At 32.8% G+C, this 21,377-nt stretch overlaps 1 protein-coding gene across 6 annotated transcripts in view; it reads right to left on the reverse strand.

The window, feature by feature from the left end:
- The window catches only part of LOC106096016 (longitudinals lacking protein, isoforms F/I/K/T), a 366,249-nt gene that overhangs the window by 83,140 nt on the left and 261,732 nt on the right, over window positions 1–21,377 (reverse strand). For 3 of the 6 annotated variants that reach the window (XM_059370246.1, XM_013263521.2, XM_013263520.2), the window contains 2 exons: window positions 11,392–11,529; window positions 850–6,976 (listed from right to left, as the gene is read on the reverse strand). The exons of 2 other annotated variants lie outside the window; for them this stretch is intronic. In XM_059370246.1, the coding sequence (XP_059226229.1) occupies window positions 5,358–6,976; window positions 11,392–11,529 (1,757 nt within the window). In that variant the 3' untranslated portion in view covers window positions 850–5,357. Of the gene's footprint in view, window positions 1–849; window positions 6,977–11,391; window positions 11,530–21,377 lie in introns of those variants that run through there. One more of the 6 variants, XM_059370247.1, reaches the window with a different exon arrangement.

Raw genomic sequence — 21,377 nt, forward strand, 5'->3', positions numbered from 1 at the left:
GGCTCTTTCTTAAATACTGAGTGCCTATGATGCTCGCTATGACAAGGCGAGTTATTGGCGCCTTTAAATAACCAATGGTCATCATGTTCTCCTTGACGAGGATCGACACTTCCACATGCAAATGTGGCTACAACAACTACTAATGGTGTTATATTTGTGACTTATTGTCTTTTTTATGATAATCAATAAACCGATCTTTCATTTTAAAAGTGTTAATGCTTGACTATGCATACCGAATATTAGTTTTATCACCTCTGTAAGATCAGTTGATTTTAATACATCATTATAATATAGAAAGCGAAGCGAGCTGTAAAGAATGAAATAAGTAATCCAGTTAACACTTCTGTTCTCTTGAAACTTCATTGACAGCTGTTCAACTTCAGTAAAATCAGCTGATTCTCTTATATCAAATAAAGGTATAAAAGAATTGTTCAAAATTGAAAACCAGGCTGAAGAAAAAAACATGAACCAACAAAATATTTGTTAGGAATCTAAAAGAAAATAAAAATTAAATATATATTAAATTATATGCATTAGGAAAAAAGAGTTGAAAGAGAACTTGTAAGGATAACAAATAGTAATAGCTTTATAATGATGAAGAGGGGGGATACAGAAAATGATGTGTATGTTTATAAAGCATAGATGAAGTCAAATTATATGAAAGAAGCCATGTATTGATGTTCTATTCAACAGCATATTGATCGAAAGTGTATGAATGAATTAATGCCAAACTGAAGATGAAGGTGGAGTGTGCATATATTAAAATTTGTAGTTTTTTGAAAGAAATGTGTTGTTTTTGTGTAGGGTTTTCTAAAGTGTCCACATAAATAAAAAGTCTTAAACATTTTTTTTTTTAAATTTTTTTTTATTTTTTTATGTTATATAATGTAGTTTGCCTTTGCTCTTTACATATTCTGTATTTGTAGTGTCTTTAAGTAATAATTTCCTTTTGTTTGTTTATTAATAAATTTAATTTCGCCTCAATTTGCAGTATTCTCCAAATTACGAATTGCAAAGATGTGAGTGTGGGGTTTTGTGTGGTGTTATATTTTAAGAAATATGTGTTATACATTTTTTTCTGGGTTGTTTATTATATCTTAATAAGAAGGGTTATTGTGTTGTGTGTTTGTATGTCTGTAGGTTCGAGTATGGGGATATATATTTAAATATATATGTTGAATTTTTGTTAGTTTAAAGTGTTTTTATCATCTAAAAATTACACATGTAATATTTTTAATATTAATTTATTGTATTTTTTTTTTAATTTTCAAATTATAAATAAATGTTAAATAATTACTATTTATAAATATATATATATATATAGAGAGAATATTCTTTTTTTTATAATGTTCATAATTAAGCTTTTAATACACTTTTTTTTGGTTTCTTTTAATATTTTTACATTATATTGCCAAGTTTTTGGTTTTGTGGTAACATTTAAATAAGCTGGTTTTGTTTTAAGGGGAAGGGTTGTATTTTTTCTCTAATTATAAAACCATGTCTTTCGTGCTTTTCATATGGCGGCATAAGGTGGCCGAAATAGTTGAGTGTATAATAATTTTTTTTTTTTTAAGTTTGACTAGATTTTAAAACGCATATTAATTTTATTACAAAAAATAAAAATTAAAGAAAAAAACAAGGAAAATATAGATAGCATATATATTATATGATTTTCTAAGAAAAAGTGTTGCTTTTGTTTTTTTGGTTGTCTTAGGTTCAAACATTGACTAGATTGAATTTATTTTAGAAATATTTTTGTTTGTTTTTTTTTCTTTTTTTTTTTATTCATTTATTTTTCAAGCTTGTCTTTTTTACTTTTAATATACAGTTTTGTAAGAGATCATACATGTAATTAAGGTGAAAATTATAGTAAAGAATTTTTTTATGGTTAAGTTTTAATGAAGGTAGATATCTTATAAATCCATTTCATTGATGACTAGCAAAGATTTCTGTTATAAATTGTTATAACATATGAGAATTCTAACATTTATATAAACTCGGCTCTATTTTTTGCGATTTTTTGTTTTTCTTCTCCAAGGATTTTTTTCTCTACAAACAAGTTCTTAAGGCCTAAGGTATTGATAATAGAAAATAATTTTAAATTTATAATATCTTTGTTTTGTTGGTAATACATAAAAGCATGTATTCTGCTTAATTCTTCTTTTTTTTTGTTTGTTTTTGGGCTGCTATAGTGACTAGTAATGAAAAAACATAAATGAAACAAGCCCTTTTTCATCATTTCTTAACGATGAGATCAATAATTAGAGTTTTTAATACACAAAAGACTAGTGTGAAATGTATTAATTAAGTCTGTCCTAAGACCATAATAGAGATATAAATTCATAAAAAAAAACACAAAACTCAAATTCTTAAAAAAAAAATCCCCAGAAACTGTTATACATAAAAAAAGGAAACAAAAAGATGTACTATATAAATTCAATGAAAGAATTGAAAATGTACTATATAAATTCAATGAAAGAATTCTTACATATTGTAAGAATGTATAACAGTAAAAAAAAAACATTTATGTTTAATATAATTTTGTTAAACAGGTATTTAGGGCATATGTGAGTTCTGTTTGTTATCTTATGTACTTCGCAGATTTTGTAGAATATATTTTGCAATACTTAAAACCATTGGGGTCTTTCTGGAGCAAATATTTAAACTTTATGAGGGAAAAACATAGGAAGATATCAAATATTATTTTGATGAAAATAATACATTTTACCTTCTGTTTCCTCATGTATAAAAATCAGATCCCATAATATTATTATATAAAATTATAAATTGCCCCTGTTCTTTAGTGGAATGTTCATGGACAAAATTTGCATTTTGCAAATTATTATAACTTTGTCTCGACGCGGTTTGGCTATGAGAAACACATGGATTGAGACTGTGAGCTCTGATTTGTATGGTGTTCATCGTAATAACTATATGCCCGGGCCCGTCCACAGGTTGCGGATAGTGAGATGCTTTGTATACGAAGTAATTGCAATTGCAGTTGTGGACAATTAGCGATATCGAGTGGAGAGGCTCAGTGAAATAAATATAAACTGAGAGCCCATGATATTCAATATGACAAGGCGAGTTATTGGCTCATTTCAATAAATAATGGTTATGAAGTTTCCAAGGCAATCGCGGAGCCAAGGACCAGAACGAGCTTGCTCATCTTGGAGCTTGACAAGGATCGCTACCTCCACATACGGAATTGGGACTACAACAACAACATTATTGTCAAAGTTATATGGAAAGTGTTATATCGACATATTGAAGCATATGGTTAGAACGAATTAAGTGTCTATATGTTTGTATATTATTTGTATGGTATTCTTTCCTAAAATTCTAGCTGAAGTAGAATTATTTAATTTATTCCTAAAAGCTTCCTTACTTATAAAATCATCATACAACAAATGTTGTGCTAAAACTGTTATGTATTAAGGTCATACTGGAATTCTTAAAAAACTCCTATTTATTCTTCAATCTATTATTCAGGGAAATTGTCTCCAAAAGTGTTTATCACATAGACATTCAACACATTGTTGATGAAAAAATTACGAAGAAACTGTTATATCGACCAATCTAATCAGATTTGGTAGTGATGTATGGAAGTTGTTATACACAGGGCTTTAAGATGAACTGTTTTACATCAAAGCTTTTCTTGTTTAAGGTATCTACAAGAGTTTTGATGTAAAACAGCTGCTGTTAAAGCCTTTTGTATAACAATTTCCATATGTCACTACCAAATCTGATTAAATGTGTTACTACGCAACTTAAACAAACGGAATATGTTAGGGCTTTTATGTTTTATGCTGAAGCAGTAATCTTTTAAGTTATCTTCGAAAATGAGTTTTAGTAAAGCTGAAATTTCGGATTATTAAAATTTTTTGTCTTGAATTCTGTTCAAAGTCAAGACAAACAAAAAAGAAAACAAATGTTATACAATAAGTTAAGAATTTTTCATTGGGTTTATAATAGGAGCTGCAGATAGCAGATATACAGATGTATAAGAAACCTTAAAATATTTTTAAAAGTCCTTAAAAGGATGGGTGCTAGCATAAAAAATTATCTTATTTTATGTCAGCGAAGCAATTAGGGTTTGAATTATGATACAGTATAACAGTTTAAGCTCAAGTTGAGCTTGATCATTATAAGAACGTGGCATTCTTTACATGAATACTCCCACAATCGTAAAGAAGCGCCGCACAAAGGGAAAACAGGGATATGCTGAAGAAGCAATAAGGTAGTGGTTCATAATGCAGTATAACAGTTTTCCGAAACTTAAACTCAAGTTAAGCTTTATCATATATAAGAACGTGGCATTCTTTGAATGCATATTTCCACAATCGTGAGATATGCTGAAGAAGCAATTAGGTTGTGGTTTATTGCAGTATAACAGTTTTCTGAAGTTTAAACTATAGTTAAGCTTTATCGTATATAAGAACGTGGCATTCTTTACATGACTACTTCCACAATCGTGAAAAAGCGCCGCACAAAAGGGAAATAAAGATATGCTGAAGAAGCAATTAGGTAGTGGTTTATAATGCAGTATAACAGTTTTCTGAAGTTTAAACTCAAGTTAAGCTTTCTCATATATAAGAACGTAGCTTTTTTACATGAATACTCCCACAATCGTGAAGAAGCGCTGCATAAAAGAGAAAACAAAGATTTGCTGTTATATATATTTAAACAGCAGGATATGAAATAGATTTCTGGAAGTAAATAATGAGTCATGAGTCACTATCAGAAGTTTCCCTATATGATTAAGTAATTCTATGGATTAAGATACGAAAAGTGTGATATAAACAGCGTTTCAACGCTTACCAAATTTCAAGACGAAAACTCATAACAAAACAGAATGCACATTTTATACCCTACACCTATGTCGATTGCACATTAATTCAAAAATAATTTAAACTGGGTGAGAGAGGGAATGAGATAAATACTTAAACAACATTAAGTAGTCACTCATCCAGGAGCAATTCTCTCAACATTTTCGTTTCGTTTTTATCATTTTTTATAATCATCTGCTACACAATTTGAGGGAGAACTTTGCAGAATCTTCAAGATCACCTTGGTTCTAATTAATTTGATAATTTTCCCAAATGTTCCTCGAGAAATTCTTCTTCGTTTTCTAGATCTTCTACACTAAATGTCTCTTCCGAATCACGATCATGCTCCTCCTCATCTTCGCAATTCTCATCGTCTTCATCCTGAATGGTGGTTGTCTCTGTCTCTAGTGTATGGGGATTCTGCTGATGTTGCTGTTGTTCTTCTGGGCTACCACTACTACAGTTGGTGTTCTTGTTGCTCTTATCGTATAATAGCCGTATAACCTTCTCCCTCAAATTCTCCAACTTCTATTCGCTCTTTTGAAATACCAGTGTATAAGTGGAAGTGGTTGAGGTCGAGGTGACATTATTGACAATCGAGTTATTGGATGTTTCCAGGACACTGCCATTGTTGTTATTATTGTTGTTGTTGTTGTTGTTGTTGCTGCTGCTATTGATGCCTCCCATTGAAGTGGTGGCAAATGAGGTGCCGCCGCTGGCTAACCCACTGCTGATGCTGGTGGTGGTAACTGTGCTTGGATTTTTCGTTTGTGTAGCCAGTTGCGGCTGTTGCACCTGCACCTGTTGCAATAATGTTTGATTCTCCTCCTCAGTGCGTTCCCGGCACTTGGTATTCATGTGGCGTTTCAGATTGCTATGGACATTGGTGGCATAGCCACAGAGTTTGCTGCAGAAGTAGCGTGGTGGCTGGCCACATTCGTTCTTCAAATGACACTTGAGGCTGTTCTTCCATTTGTAGTTGCGGTTACAGTTGCGGCACACCCAGGGCTTCTCAATGTCCGCATTGTAGATCATATCCTCGGAATGTTCCAGCGACTCTTTGCGGGTACGCTGGTTTTGGGTTATCATGCGATAGCGGCGATCATCCGAAATTGTAGTCTTGAATTCGCTGGTCATTGATGTGGAGGTGGCCGGCTTAATCTCCGTTAGAGATGAGGAGGACGACTTCAGCATGGACAAGGGAGCCAGTGGAGGTGCCCCAGCCACAGGCAATTTGGTTTGTATGCTTGTTATGGTGGCCGGTATAGAGCGCAGCTTGATTTGTACAGGTTGATTGGGTTGCAAGTGAAGTTTTTGGAAATGTTGATGTTTCTCCAACAACTCCTGCGGATCCTGCAATTCAATTTGGGTGACATAGGGCAATTTGGTACTGTGCTTGCTCAAGGCCTTTAGAGTTTGCAAAGAGACCCGCTTTTTGGCTACCAAAATGCGATTCTTCTGTGAATCCATCATGTCGCCGGACATTGCATTGCCTCCTGCCATTTGGCTGGAATCAATGCCCAATGGTGTTTGATACATGTCATCATCCAAATCGCCCGAATTCTCAAAGCCAGCGGTGAGAATATCCTCAAATTCCTCATCTTGTTCAATTTTCACACTATCCATGGCCCACATCATGGGGCTGGAGAGTTTAATATCATCGTAATTCATTTCTTGATCCTCATCCTCCTCTGTGGTGGGACCCTCCTCACCCTCATCGGGCATTTCTTCTTCCTCATCTATGGAGGAGGCATTTGAGTTTTCAATTTTGACCACCACTTCGGTCATGCTACTATTATCTTCCACTGTGTCCAGCTCAACACCAGCAGCAGCCAAGGCCGCCTGGGGATTGGTCACGCCTATATTTGCATCGCCTCCAGCAGGAGTTATGCAAGTAATGGTTGTACGACCAATGCTGCCAATGCGAGTCATGGTGGTGGCTGTACTGGGATTTGGCTTTGGTATGCCTCCGCCGACGGCTGTGGCTGATATCGTCGAAGGTGGCGTTGTAGTAGTAACGGTGGCCATAGATGTTGGCGCCGACACCACCATAGTGGGGGTGCCAATGACGGTGGCAACTGTTGCATTTTGTTGGCTGGATGTTATATTGTTATTGTTGTTGTTGTTATTGTTGATTAATTGTTCTGCTGATGGTTAGTAATTTGAACGGGGATTTTGAGAGTTAGTTGAAGCATTTCGAGTTATTGATTGGTGAGCGGGGAAAAATGCATCGTGTATTTTGGATTTTTGCAAGTCACAAGGGTAGGAAAGAAAATCATGTTAAATTAGTATGCATTTTTTTTTTTTTTTTTGTAATTTTATAGATGAGGGTTATATGGAGGTTTTCAAAAAAACACAAAGCGAAAATGAAATCGAAATAAAAACGCCACAAAAGTGAAAATCAAGCAGAAAACTGGTAAAAAAGAATTTTAAAACAAACCAAAGTATAACAAAAATTTTAGGGGGAAGGTGAAGTATGATCTTTTTATTTAGGAGGAAGAGCGAAACGAACTCAAGATAACTGCAAAAGAAAAAAATCATTAAAACAAACAAAACTTTGTTCATAATAGTTATACAAAATAATGAGGGCAAACTGAAAAGAGAGAAATTATAAATCTTTTTTTATGGAAATATAAATTAAGATTATGCTAATTGTATTGTTTCCGTCCTTGTGAAATGTCTTGGTTTTGAATATTCCCAATAATAAAACTAAGAGAGGGAGAGAGAGAGGAAACCTGAGCGTATACTTTTGTTAGTTATTTTACTTACCCTGCCTGAGCAAAAATTCTTGAACTCCTATTGCCCTAACTACTTTTAACATATCTTCAGTACTAATTTTGTCCATCATTTCCTTAATATCCATCTGGCCTATTTCATCCTAGATATCTTACAGTCTCTCTTCCACTCCCACTACTTAGCATATTATTTTTATGTCTTAAGATTAAGAGCTTATCATTACAGGGTAGCTGGCACAAAGTGTTATCAAGCTCACACTGGTATATCTGTCAAAGAAATGACAGCTGTATGACATTTTTTTTTATTGACATTTCGTTATATTGTTAACAAGCCACCAAAATAATTTGTTTATGAGGCATTTGCATTCAAGCGTAATATTGTCAGTACAATACACTTGGCTGAAAAATCACAACGGGTTATTGTTGGCGAACTAAAATACCTCAAAGTGAACAAAATGTTTGTGTATCGCACTATAAATCGTAGAGTTGCCAAATGACACAATGATGATCAAAAAAAACAACGGCAACGACATCTGAAATGGTTCTGCGAGTGAAGGCTCGAATTCAACCATATCCACGCCGTAGAGGCAATCTAATAGTTAAAGTTCTCAAAACATCCCTTGAAATGAAGCAACATACATATATAGAAAAACGAACTCAAGGTTAAGCCGCATTAGTTACAAAAGGCAGACAAACTTACACCAAAGCAAAAAAAGTTTGACTCGAAAGAGCAAAAAGATTGAAAATGCTTGAATGAACTTGATAAATTGTCGAACATAGTGTTTTATGATGAGAGAAATTTCCCAATTGAGCAATTCGATAACTCTCCAAATGGTTGTATTTATTTAACCGACTAAATTTACCCATGAACATTTCATTAAAAGAAGCAGGGATTCTTCTCTTTATTGACGAGTGTCTGTAGTTTGCTGCAGAGCGAAACAACTTAGTAGAGAAGTTTTCACGCCTGATTGCCCAAGGTAAATAAGTGTCGCCATTACTAGGAGAGGATAGCCACTGCTGAAAAGTTTGACTCGAAAGAGCAAAAAGATTGAAAATGCTTGAATGAACTTGATAAATTGTCGAACATAGTGTTTTATGATGAGAGAAATTTCCCAATTGAGCAATTCGATAACTCTCCAAATGGTTGTATTTATTTAACCGACTAAATTTACCCATGAACATTTCATTAAAAGAAGCAGGGATTCTTCTCTTTATTGACGAGTGTCTGTAGTTTGCTGCAGAGCGAAACAACTTAGTAGAGAAGTTTTCACGCCTGATTGCCCAAGGTAAATAAGTGTCGCCATTACTAGGAGAGGATAGCCACTGCTGAAAAGTTTTTTCTGATATTCTTGCCGGGAATTAAACCCAGGCGCTCAGCGTTAGAAGCGGACATGCTAACCTCTGAGCTGCAGTGGCCCAGAGCGCATGTACGAGAATTTGAGCCTACGAAAGGCCTCCCTAATTAATTTTCCACCTCAAGTGATGGTATGGGTTGCTGCGACGGCCAAAGGCCGCTCTCCAATAGTTTTCATCGAGCCTAACGCCAAAGAAAATGCTTTGGAACCATGGGCACATAGCCCATCAACCTAACCTACCAACAAAACTCGGCACGGTGTAAACCAAGAATGGCTTAAAAATCATGTTCCGCACTTGATTTCGTTCACACAGTGGATGCGCAATTCGCCATACGGGGTATCGGTTTTTTTTTTATTTACCACACTGGCTAGAAGCGAGAAGCTTAGCTGCGAGCTACCGGGCTGGTCCACTGGTTGCGGATATTGGAATGCTCCATAAGTGCCTATGATGCTCAATATGACAAGGTGAGTTAATGGCGCCTGTAACTAACCAATGGCTATCTAGTTCCCGCGACGACCGGTCGGTCCTTTGGACCGGATCGAGCTTGCTCACCTACAGTAGCTTCACTAGAATCGCCACTTCGACATGAAAATGTGGCTACAACAACAACATCGGTATTTAAGAGGGCCTATAACAGTATATAGATCGATGCGGATCATACTTGGCGCGGAGCCTGGAAGTCATAACAGAAGTCTTGAAATTGAGGCTAAACACCCCAAAATTTGGGATGGGTTTATATGGGGGCTACATCATTTTATAGACCGGTTTGGATCATCCTTGGCACGGATGTTGGAAGTTCAAATCGAAGCCAAATCGGTTGAAAATTGAGGCTGCTAGCGGCTCGAGAAATCAAAACGGGGGATCGATTTATAGATCGGAGGCTAAATCAGTTTATATACCTATTTGGATCATACTCGACACGGATGTTGGAAGCCAGAACACAAGTACATGTGCCAAAATTCACCCAAATCGGGGGAAAAATGAGGCCTCTAGGGATTCAAGAAATCAAAACTGAAGATAGATTTATATGGGCGCTATACCCAAATCCAAGCCGATATGGCCCATTTACAATCCTCAACGACCTACATCAATGAGACCGACTCAGAATATTAATTGGAGGCCATCGAAGGGCAGAGGTTAGCATGTCCGCCTATGACGTTGAACGCCTGGGTTCGACCATCTAATGCTAGCAACATTTGTGAGGTACTATGCCATGTAAAACTTCGCTCCAAAGAGGTGTCGCACTGCGGCACGCCGTTCGGACTCGGCTATAAAAAGAAGGCCCCTTATCATTGAGTTTAAAATTGAATTGGACTGCACTCATTGATATGTGAGAAGTTTGCCCCTGTTCCTTAGTGGAATGTTCATGGGCAAAATTTGCATTGCACATCAATGAGAAGTATCGGTGCACAATTTCCAGTGGATATTTCTATTCGTTCGAACGCTAAGTGATTTCGACAGACAGACAGAAAGCCGGACATGGCTAGAACAACTCAGAATGTCAAAACGATAACGAATAAAATTTTTGATAGGGTCTCAGATCAATATTTCGAGGTGATACAAACGGAATGAGTATACCCCTTATGGTGGTGGTTATAAAAATATGCCAGCATGAAGAAGAAAGTCATTGTTTGGGAATGGGCCAAAATAACGGCAGATTACATCCATGTGGCTTGCAACTCGTTTTTGACTGATCCAGAACAATAGTCAAGACAAAAGTTGGTCTTATGGAAAAAAATAAATGTATTCTGAAATTTACCAATTCAAATGACAAAAAAATTTCGTCATTTGAATTGGTAACTCTTTGTGTCAGCTACCCTGGGCTCCATAGATAAAAGCCCTGATTAGGACAGCGAAATCATTGTCCGATTTGATACAGCTCATTAGTGGAGGACTGCTCTAAGAGTGCTTTCACTAAAGCAAATCTGAATCTCAATTCCTTGTGTTGGGTTTATATAGCGCGGTCCATCTAGAGGCAGCGGATATGTTCAAATTGAATTCCGTAGGTTAAGTTCACGGATTGCAGCTACATGTATGAACAAAATGGTGTTCCATTATTAACCGGTAAGATGAGACATTTTCAATGATCACAACAGCATTGGTGTGATATCTGTGTTTCGACTGTCTGAAAGGTAGCAACTTATTCCTCTTAGCTCATAGAAACAGGGTCTACCTTTCAATTAAATTCTCATGGCCTTTGGCTCGATAAACTTCAATTTGGGCTTAATTGATGTAAAGAATGAAACTCGCCTGTCTTTCTTTAAGTTTCTGCTTTGGGAAACTTATAATGTATTGGTTTTTTCGTCCACGGTCTAGTCAAAGTTCTTTTCAAAAAAAATTATATAAATAAAAAAACTTAAAAACAAATCATTTTTATAGTAAAATAATAGTCAAAGGAAAAATATGATAAACGGTTAACAAAAATCTATTAAATCAAAAAAACACAACAAAAAGGAGAAGAATGAACTTACCGCTGCTGCTGCCATTGTCGGTATATGATTTTTCCAATATCGATTGGTCGGCCAACATTAACCAGTTGCGTACCCGTATGCGTGATTCATTCTGAGCGGATGTGGTATTTGAGGGAGTAACATCGTCCGCTGGAGTATCTAAACATGTTGCCGAAGCGAAACGAAAAGAAACACAAAAAAAAACAATTAGTATAAGGAAATTAGGCATTATTTTAGAGAAATTTTAAACTATTCCTTAAGAAAAGTTGAATTAATTTTCTTTGGCTTAGTCACTTAAAACTAAATTTGAAAAATTTCAAATTACTTTTGATGACGAAACGAGTTTTATTATCGGAAGAGAATTTTAAGTTGTCATTATTATTGCAACATGTAATCAGTGCATTGTGATAGGTGTACTAAAAATTTTGGGAAAATTTGAAACAGAAAAAATTAATAAAAAAAAGAAACAATTTACAATTACATTTTACAAAAAATAACGGGACATTTTGAAAAAAAAAAGTTTACAAAAAACAAAGAAAGAAAAAGTATTGAAAAAAAAAATAATATCAAAGCAAGTTGAAATTTTACAAAAATAAAAAAAAAAATATAAAAAAATTAAAAAAATAATACTTACTGTTAAATAGGATAAACAGTGAGTGTTGGTATTGTTTTGAGTGTGTAGATTTTTTTTTTTGCAAAATACTAAAACAAATTGCTACAATTTTTTGTTAAAAAAAAAAATAAAATATAATCAAAAACAAATTGACGGCACTTAAATTTAGAATAGAAAAAAAAATTAAAAAATTAACACAACACAACACTGAGTTGTAGATTTTTTTTTTGTTTTTTTTATATCTTTATTATACAATAATAAAATTTTTTGTTATTTTTTTACATTTTTACATATAAAAATTCCTTTAAATTTAAGAGTAAAATATATATTTATTACATATTTGTATGTATATATATATAAAAAAATATTGGGAGAGGAAAATCAAATAAAACTTATTTGCTAGGATTTTTATGAGTATTTGTTGTTGTTTGTTTTTTTTTTTAAATTATTTTTAATATGTATATTTTTTTATTTTACCGACATGTTTTTACATAACTGAAAAAAGAAGTAATTTTTGTGTTTTTTGTTTTTGGTGTATACAAATCTATGGCTTTAAAGAATCTCCTGCTATGATAATATATAAATTTTGCCATCAACATTCCATTAAGAAACAGAAATGCCTTTACAAATTATATAATTGAGTTCTAAGTTTTGATCAACGATGGGGTTTCGAGAATAATCACTCAATTGTGTTTTGTGATTTTTTTTTTTTGCTATGAAGGGTACTTAAATATTTTTTTTGAAAAAATATAAAATATAAAGTGGCTTTATTTCTCTTTTTTACAATTTGCCTTTTAATGGATTTTTTTTATTAAATTTAAAAAAATTTGGCATAAATTTTGTGTTGATTTTTAATTGTCTAATTCGATTAAGAAGCTTTTTCGAAAGTTTGAAAATAAGTTCGGGTGGCCGAATCTTGAAAATCACCACCACCATGTATTCAGGTGGTGGGTTTAGATATAGGACTCATGCATACTTTGCGTAACAAATTTCTGCCAAAACGAGCAAAAATAGATTCTTCTAGGGACCGCAGAAAACTAATTGGGAGGTCGGTATATAATAGTGCCATATCAATATGGGCGGTACGTACTTTGCACGGCTATTGCAAGTCATAACACACTCACACCGTGCAAAATTATAGCCCATAGGATGATTAGGCCTCTAGGGGCTTAAGAAAAAAATCCGGGAATCGGTTTACATGGAGGCCATTTCTATTTATGGACCCTTATGGGCGGGATTCGATGAAAATGTTAAAGGGTATCAACGTACTTTGCGTCGAAACTTTCAGCTTCATCGGACAAAAAGTTTGGGTTTTATGGTCTTAAGAAGTCAAATCTGGGGATCGGTTTATATGAGGGCTATATCACTTTATAGACCGATTTGGATCATACTTGGCACGGACGTTGCGAGTCGCAACAGAAGTCTTTGCGCCAAATTTCATCGAAATCGAATGAAAATTGGGGCCTCTAGGCGCTGAAGAAGCCAAACCCGGAGATCGGTTCAAATGGAGGCTATATCCAAATCTGAACCGATATAGCCCATTTACAATCCCAACCGACCTACACTAATAAAAAGTATTACTCATAGAAAGACTTCTTGCATTGGTTTCTTTAGTTATACCATAGTTCCGTACCATAGTAAAAAAACAGTGATAAAACTTTATCACTTATGCAATTATTATCCCATTCTACCTTACTCAATAAGGCCCTCAATGGGACTTCCTTTCCAAAAACTACATAAATATATAACTCATTTGGTACTTATACATATAAAGGACTTCCAACGTGGTTTTCTTTCGTAAAGTTGCCAAATGAATGCCCCATGTCTTTTATCCTATACTCATTCCATTATGCAAAAACATTCCATTAAGGAACAGGGCAACTCATTCCATTCCATCTTCCCTAGTACAGTCTTTTTGGCGACCATCATTTATTTTTTATCTATCTCCATTCTGAACCGATTTGGATGAAAATGTGCACCCATGTCGGGACATTGAATTGAATTTCTTGTGCAAAATTTTGTAAATATAGGACCAAAGTTGTGGCTTCAACAGCCTTAAAAGACCATATCGGATGAAAGATATATATGGAAGCTATAGCTAAATCTGAACGGATTGTGTTCAAAATCAATAGCGTTCGTCCGTGGACCAAACAAGTGACTTTTGCAAAATTGAACGAAAATCGAAAAGCAAATAAAACCTGCACTTTGATCACAAGAACACGAGGACAGACAGATGGACATAGCTTAATCGAATCAGAAAGTGATTCTAAGCCGATCGGTATAGTTAGCAATGGGTCTAGCTCTTCTCCTTCTTACCGTTGCAAACAAATGCACAAAGTTATGATACCCTGTACCACAGTGGCAGTATAAACACAAATCAAATAATTTAAATTTGGAGTCAAGTGTGTGGGGGAACGCCCCACCCTAAACACCCTATGAGGTGGGCATATTTGTTGTTGTACAAGTTTGTTTGTGCTAAGTTTGGCCGTGCCGAATCTTATATAAACTCCACCATGGGTAGCATTTGTCGAGTTCTTTGCGCGGTATCTCTTTATAGGCAAACAAATAATAATGAATAAGAGCCGTTGTGCTATTGGAGCTATATCAAGTCATTGTGTAATATTTAAGTCCATTCGGGTAAAAATTGCGCCTTGTAGGGTCTCAAAAACAAAATTGGAAGATCGGTTTATACGGGAGTTGTATCAAGCTATATATCGATTCAGACCATATTGGACGCGTATGTTGAAGGTCATGGAAGAAGTCGTTGTACAAAATTTCTGCCAAATCGGATGAGAATTGCGCCCTCTAGAGGCTCAAGAAGTCAAGATCCCAGTTGAGTTTATATGGTAGCTATATCAGGTTAAGTACCGATTTGCGCTATACTAAGCACAGTTGTTGGAAGTGATTCCAAAACACCAAGTGCAAAATTGTAGCCAAATCGGATAAGAATTGCAACCTCTAAGAACTGAAGAACTCATGACCCAAAGTGGGTTTATATGACAGCTGTATCAGATTATGACAGGAAGTGATATCAAAGGAAGTGATACCAAAACATCACGTGCAAAATTTCTGTCAAATCGGAAGAGAATTGCGCCCTCTAGAGGCTCAAGAAGTCAAGACCCAAGATCGGTTTATATGGCAGCTTTATCAAAACATGAACCGATTTGGCCCGCTTACAATCCCAACCGACCTACATTAATAAAAAGTATTTAAAGCGCCTAGTTTTACTCCTTCGAAATGTAGCGTGCTTTCGATAGACAGACAGACGGACGGACATGGCTAGATCGATTTAAAATGTCATGACGATCAAGTATATATATACTTTATAGGGTCTTAGACACATATTTAGAGGTGTTACAAACAGAATGACGAAATTAGTATACCCCCATCCTATGGTGGAGGGTAAAAAACTAGGTAGGACATCAACAATGATTTTTAGCGGTATTTATACCCTTATTGAGTATTTCAGTCTAATGAAACTTCTTAACAAAGAGGTGTCACTGATTATGTCACATTGATATGATAATCAAAATTAGAAGCCAAGTATCTAGGGGGAAGGCCCCACCTAAACACCCCACAGGGCGGGCATATAGACAGGTCGATTCAAAACGGAGCTTAAATGAATATTTTGTATTCATTTAAGCTCCGTTTTGAATCTACTGGAATTTTGGAGTAGGGTACAGACTTTTGTATTAAAATAAGGGTCTAAATGTCTGGAAACCCCATTCAGATTTCTAGTCACGATGTTTTTTACCGGTACTTATTCCCTTGCTGAGTATTTCAGCCTAATAAAACTTCTCTATAAAGAGATGTTGCTCTACGACACATCGCTCAGGCTTGGCTGGAAACAGGCGGCACCATATCGTTGAGCACTAGTTGATATGATAATCTAAATTTGGAGCCAAGTATCTGGGGGGAACGACCCACCTAAACACCCCACAGGGCGGGCTTATAGACAGGTCGATCCAAAAATGGAGCTTAAATGAATATTTTGTATTCATTTAAGATCCATTTTAAATCTACTGGTATTTTGGAGTACGGTACAGACTTTGTATTAAAATAAGGATCTAAATGTCTGGAAACCCCACTCAGATTTCTAGTCAACAATGTTTTTTAACGGTTCTTATCCCCTTGCTGAGTATTTCAGCCTAATAAAACTTCTCTATAAAGAGATGTCACTCTATGGCACATCGCTCAGACTTGGCTGTAAACAGATTGCAAATATTTTGTATTCATTTAAGCTCAGATTTCTAGTCAACAATGTTTTTTAACGGTACTTATTCCCTTACTGAGCATTTCAGCCTAATAAAATTTCTCTATAAAGAGATGTTGCTCTACGGCACATCGCTCAGGCTTGGATGTTAGCAGTAGGTGCTCTATCATTGAGCACTCATTGATATGAGAGAAGTCTAACCTATGTTGCCAACTTGCAAGTGGAACATTGACATCTTAGTAAACGATAGGTAAAATTTAATGCTGAAAACAGAAATAATTTCTTAACTTCAAGTACCAATGGTTATCATATGGTCATTGTCATTTCGTTTTCAAATTGTTTGCAAAAGCTTTCTTAATTAAATTAAATAATTAACTTTTATTAAAATATTGTTTTATGTTGAATTTTGGAAATTTACTTTTTATGGATCTCTGATTGAAATCTATTGTTGTCGCTGGATATTTTGAAGTTTAATTTTTTTTTAATTAATATACATATTTTCAATATTTATCTTTTATAACTATGTAGAGTATATTTCTATGAAATTATTTTTTTTTTATTAAAAAAAAAATAAGCCCAACACCAATTAGAACCGATCGCTTGATTATGTGATAGCGTAAATATCTTTATAACAAAACAAACAAAAAAATATAATTTTTTTAATGTGTAAAATTATAAAAAAAAAAAACATAATTAAAAAATATAAAAACATTTGAACTATTGTGTAGGGAATTAAAAGAAAAAAATACTATATTTTTTGTAAAGAAAGGAAACATTGGGATATGTTTCTTGCTTTCTCTCACGGCTTTGTGTGGTGGTTGGTGGTTAGTTATTAAATTGCTCTGTTATGGAATGTAATTTGTTGTTTGTCTTTTGTGTAGTTAAAATTAGGGTTTAGTTTAGTTTAGTTTTCTTGTTGTATGTATGGTTGTGTGTAAAAAGGATATACACAATAAATAAAGGGCTATTTTTTAAGATTTAAAAATTATTGTAAATAAATAGTATATATGTATATAAATTAAGTTAGTTAGTGATACAATTATTTTAAATATATGTAGATATATGTATACAAATATATAGATATTTAAAGTTTCATAGACACTAAACACTATTTGTGACGTTTCATTTTGAGCTTATCTTGAAATGTGGCAGAGTTCTTAAGGTTGAGAAGGAAACTTTTTGTAAAACAAAAACTAGAGACCTGTGTTTTAAGTTTTTCGTTTAGTTTTTTTTTCCGTGTGTTTGCAAGAAAGCACAGCTTTCTTGGCTAAACTTCTGTTTTTTTTTTAATATGAAATAAAATAAATAAAATTTCTGTAGTTTTTATAGAGACACGGTGATTGCTTAGTGATTTGTGATATTTTGTTTCATTTCGTAAAAAAATCTAAATAAAAAAATATTTCATTTTAAAGTTTTGGGTTTTTGTTATTTTTTTTTTTTTTAATTTAACACAAACTAAGTACCTGAGGTTTTTGTTTCATATGTTTTATATGTATATAAATATATAAATTTTTTTGTTTAAATTTTGTTTTTTTTTGTTTCTTTCTTATAAATTAAACTGTAAAAAAACTTCTTAATATAGTAATAATAATAATAATAATAAAAAAATCGAAAACAACACTATCAAAATATATATAAATATGTATGGCTTTTTTCTTAAAAAAAATATGAAAAAAAGCAATTATAAACACATGATTTTTGTTGGTTATTATACATTTAAGAATATTTTAGAAATGTTCCCAAACTAAATTACAATTTGTTTTTATTTATTTTTTAAATAAACTTTATTTGTATATCAAAAACAAAAAATTTTCAAAAAAAAAAACCAAAAAGGGGTTTTTAAAATTTCTATTTTGTTTTTAACAAATTTTATAAATTTGTTTTAGATTTATTTTTTTTTTTTTTTTTGCTAAGAAGTTCAAACTTTAGAAGTTCTTATTTAAGGGGACTTTTTTTTGAAAAATTACTATTTTTTGAAGTTCTATAATTTCGACTTTTTGTTTTACTAAGTTTAGACTTGGTTTAAAGCGGTTTTTGATATTGTTGTTTCATTTGTTTTCTTCTTTTTTTAACCTAATTTCTATATAATTTTTTTTCATTTTATTTAATATTTTTTTCTAAAGGCACTTTTGAATATTTTTTTTCTTTGCTTTGTTTTTTATTTTAGTAAAAAATTAAATTATCAATTGGAATGCTGGATTTGTTTGTTTTTGTTTTATTTAGCTTAAACATTTCTAATTGAGCTTTTTATGGTATTGAGGTATTTTATGTTGATTGTTCGACTATGAATTGCAACACAACTAAAGAAAAAAGGCTAATCAAAGTGGTAGGGAAGTAGTTTAAACAAACTTTGCAGAAAAATTTCTTGTGTTCATCTTTTGCTTTTGAAAACATCTTTATTGTATATAATGTGGTAATGCCAATCTTTGAAGAGTACAAGTGCTGAACTTTATTAAGCAACAACAGCTGATTATTACAAATTTAGTTTTGATTTGCCAAACTTCAAGCATTTCTGATATAAACCTGAAGATTTCCCAAATAAATGATTTTTACTCCCTAATAAGTTGATAGTAAACAAGTGTTTCAAAAACTTTCAATTCCCTTATGTATGACTTCGTGGAGGTTCTTCTTCTATTACTGTTGTGAAGTAAATTAATATTTCAAAAAATGTGCATACAACATAGATTTGGAGTTACAATTTCAATGCAATACTTTCTTGAACATTCTAGAAGTTTAATGCAATTTAAATACATACTGAACTCGAAACTTAAGAAGTTTTTGAAATCAATCTTCAGTTTAACTGTATATCTTTTATCTTTACTAACTAATCGCAATAAAATGTAACCTGAATTATATGCTTTCTAAAATGTTCTTAAATTCCTTTTGTTCTAATGGGAGTCTACTGTTTCTCTCTATAAATGACTATTTACTCTTGTGAATTAAATAATCCTAGTAAGTTCATTTTGAATACAACTTGAATTCTGCATAATTTTTTTAATGTATTTCAAGTTTAATTCAATTGTTGAGTGTGAAAATGGACTTCAACGTAACGAAACTGTATGAAGTTATAGCCACTTAACCAGTTAAATACAACTTGAGTTATACATATTTTCAATAGTATTTGATGTTTTCGTTATTGTTGATGATATAGTCTATTTTTTATTGAGAATTGATTTTCAATATAATTAAATTATATATTGAATATATGGGGTGTATCCTCATAATAAAGGTGCAAACAGTTTGAATACAACTTGAATATTAAATATTATTAATATTAAATGTATTTCCAGTTAAATGAACTTATTGAGGATATTGCTATATTTTACGAGTACTGAATGTGGATTTCACCATAATTTATCTATATATTCCATTGTAATTAAACTATATGTACTGTATCAGTTGTATTCACTTAACCAGTTGAATACAACTTGAATACAGCTTGATTTCTACATATTCTCAAACGCATTTAAAGTTAATTTTCTATTATTGATGATATAGTCTATTTTTTTAAGATTGGACTTCAACCTAATTAAACTATACGTTGAATATGAGTTGTATCCACTGAATATAGGCTTAAAACAAGTTGCACACAACTTGAATACATACTTGAATTGATTCTACATATTCTCAAAAGTGTTTCAAGTTAAATTCAATTGTTGAGTTTGCCTGTTTGCGCTTTGGTGATCTTTAAAACCCTTTTGTGGTTTTTCAAATTTATTCCAGCTGGAGATCATTTGAATTCAATGCTTTTTATTCAAAGAATAGCATAGCAAAGAAATTACCAAAGTTTTGCAAGTCTGTGCTGTTGTCAAAACATTTTGACTAGCATGGTGGATAGCGATTTCTGAAACGCCATGTTTCTTCATCAACACCTTTGTAAAACAGCAAACACTTGCTAAACTTTTTTAAAGTTCTTAGCTATGCTATTCTTAAGTATTAAGCATTGAATTTAAATGATCTCAAACTGGAATATGATTGAAAAGTCACGAAAGAATTCAATTGTTGAATTTATACGGCCGTATTTGCAAAACTTATAAAAGCCTTAAAATAGGTTTATTTGACACTTATATAAAGAAAGTCTGTCAAATAAAATATATATGTTTAATATCAGTTGTTTCCAGAAAGAATGAACTAATATCAATATTTATTCCATATATTTTCAACACTTGACTTTTGAAAACTTCCAAATACATAAAAACTAAACTTCAGTTTGTATTCAACAATGTTTCTCAGCAAACTAATCTAACTTTCTTCATAACGATTAGAATTAAACACTTTCGAATTGGTGAATATAGAGTTAATCGAGAAACAATTTAATTTTACTAAAGTTATGAAACAACATTGAAGAAATTTCGTTTGCGTAATAGTATCAAGTTGTTGCTATGAATGAAAGCGAAAGGAAAATCAAAAATAAACCAGAATATTTTTAATCGAGTCTTTTCTTTGTTTCACTTTTCCTCTTTCCTAACAATCAATTTCATATTATCACATAAACTTAATGTAAAAATTAATTCCTTGTAGATGAAGACGGCTATGGTTGATTTTCTGAACTATTTTTATAAAAATTTACAGTTTTAATCCAAGTTGCTTCAAGGGATGAAAGAAGAAAATATGAAAACAAAACCATTAGGAAAAGGTTTTAGGCGGGTGGAGACGACTATATAATAATATAAAAGTTCTTTGCTGTGCTATTCTTTGAATAGAAAGCATTGAACGAAATGATCGATAGCCGGACAAAATGCTGAAATGGAACCTAAATGTGTATATATATATATACACAATATAATAACACATGGAACATATGCCTTATCTGATCAGACTTTAATTTTGTGTACCTATTGATATATTCAATAGAATTACGATCTCACGCTAAATTTTATTAAGATTGGATGATAATTTTGGCTTCTTAAAGGTTATAACGGATTAAAGATATGTATTTATGGAAGCTCTATCTAATACTGAACCGATTTTGATGAAATTTTGCACACATATTGAGACGACAAATTATACAAAATTTCGTAAAGATCGGACTACGGTTGTTGCTTGTATAGCCTTAAAAGTCCGTATCGGATGAAAGATAAATGTATGTATTGATATGTTTGATGCACACAAGTTGGGACAGCCATTAGAAAGTCTTTATCAAAATTTTATTAAGGTCGGAGTAAAATTGCGGTAACTATA

This window comes from Stomoxys calcitrans, chromosome 5 (assembly GCF_963082655.1).
Source record: "Stomoxys calcitrans chromosome 5, idStoCalc2.1, whole genome shotgun sequence".
NCBI lineage: Eukaryota > Metazoa > Arthropoda > Insecta > Diptera > Muscidae > Stomoxys > Stomoxys calcitrans.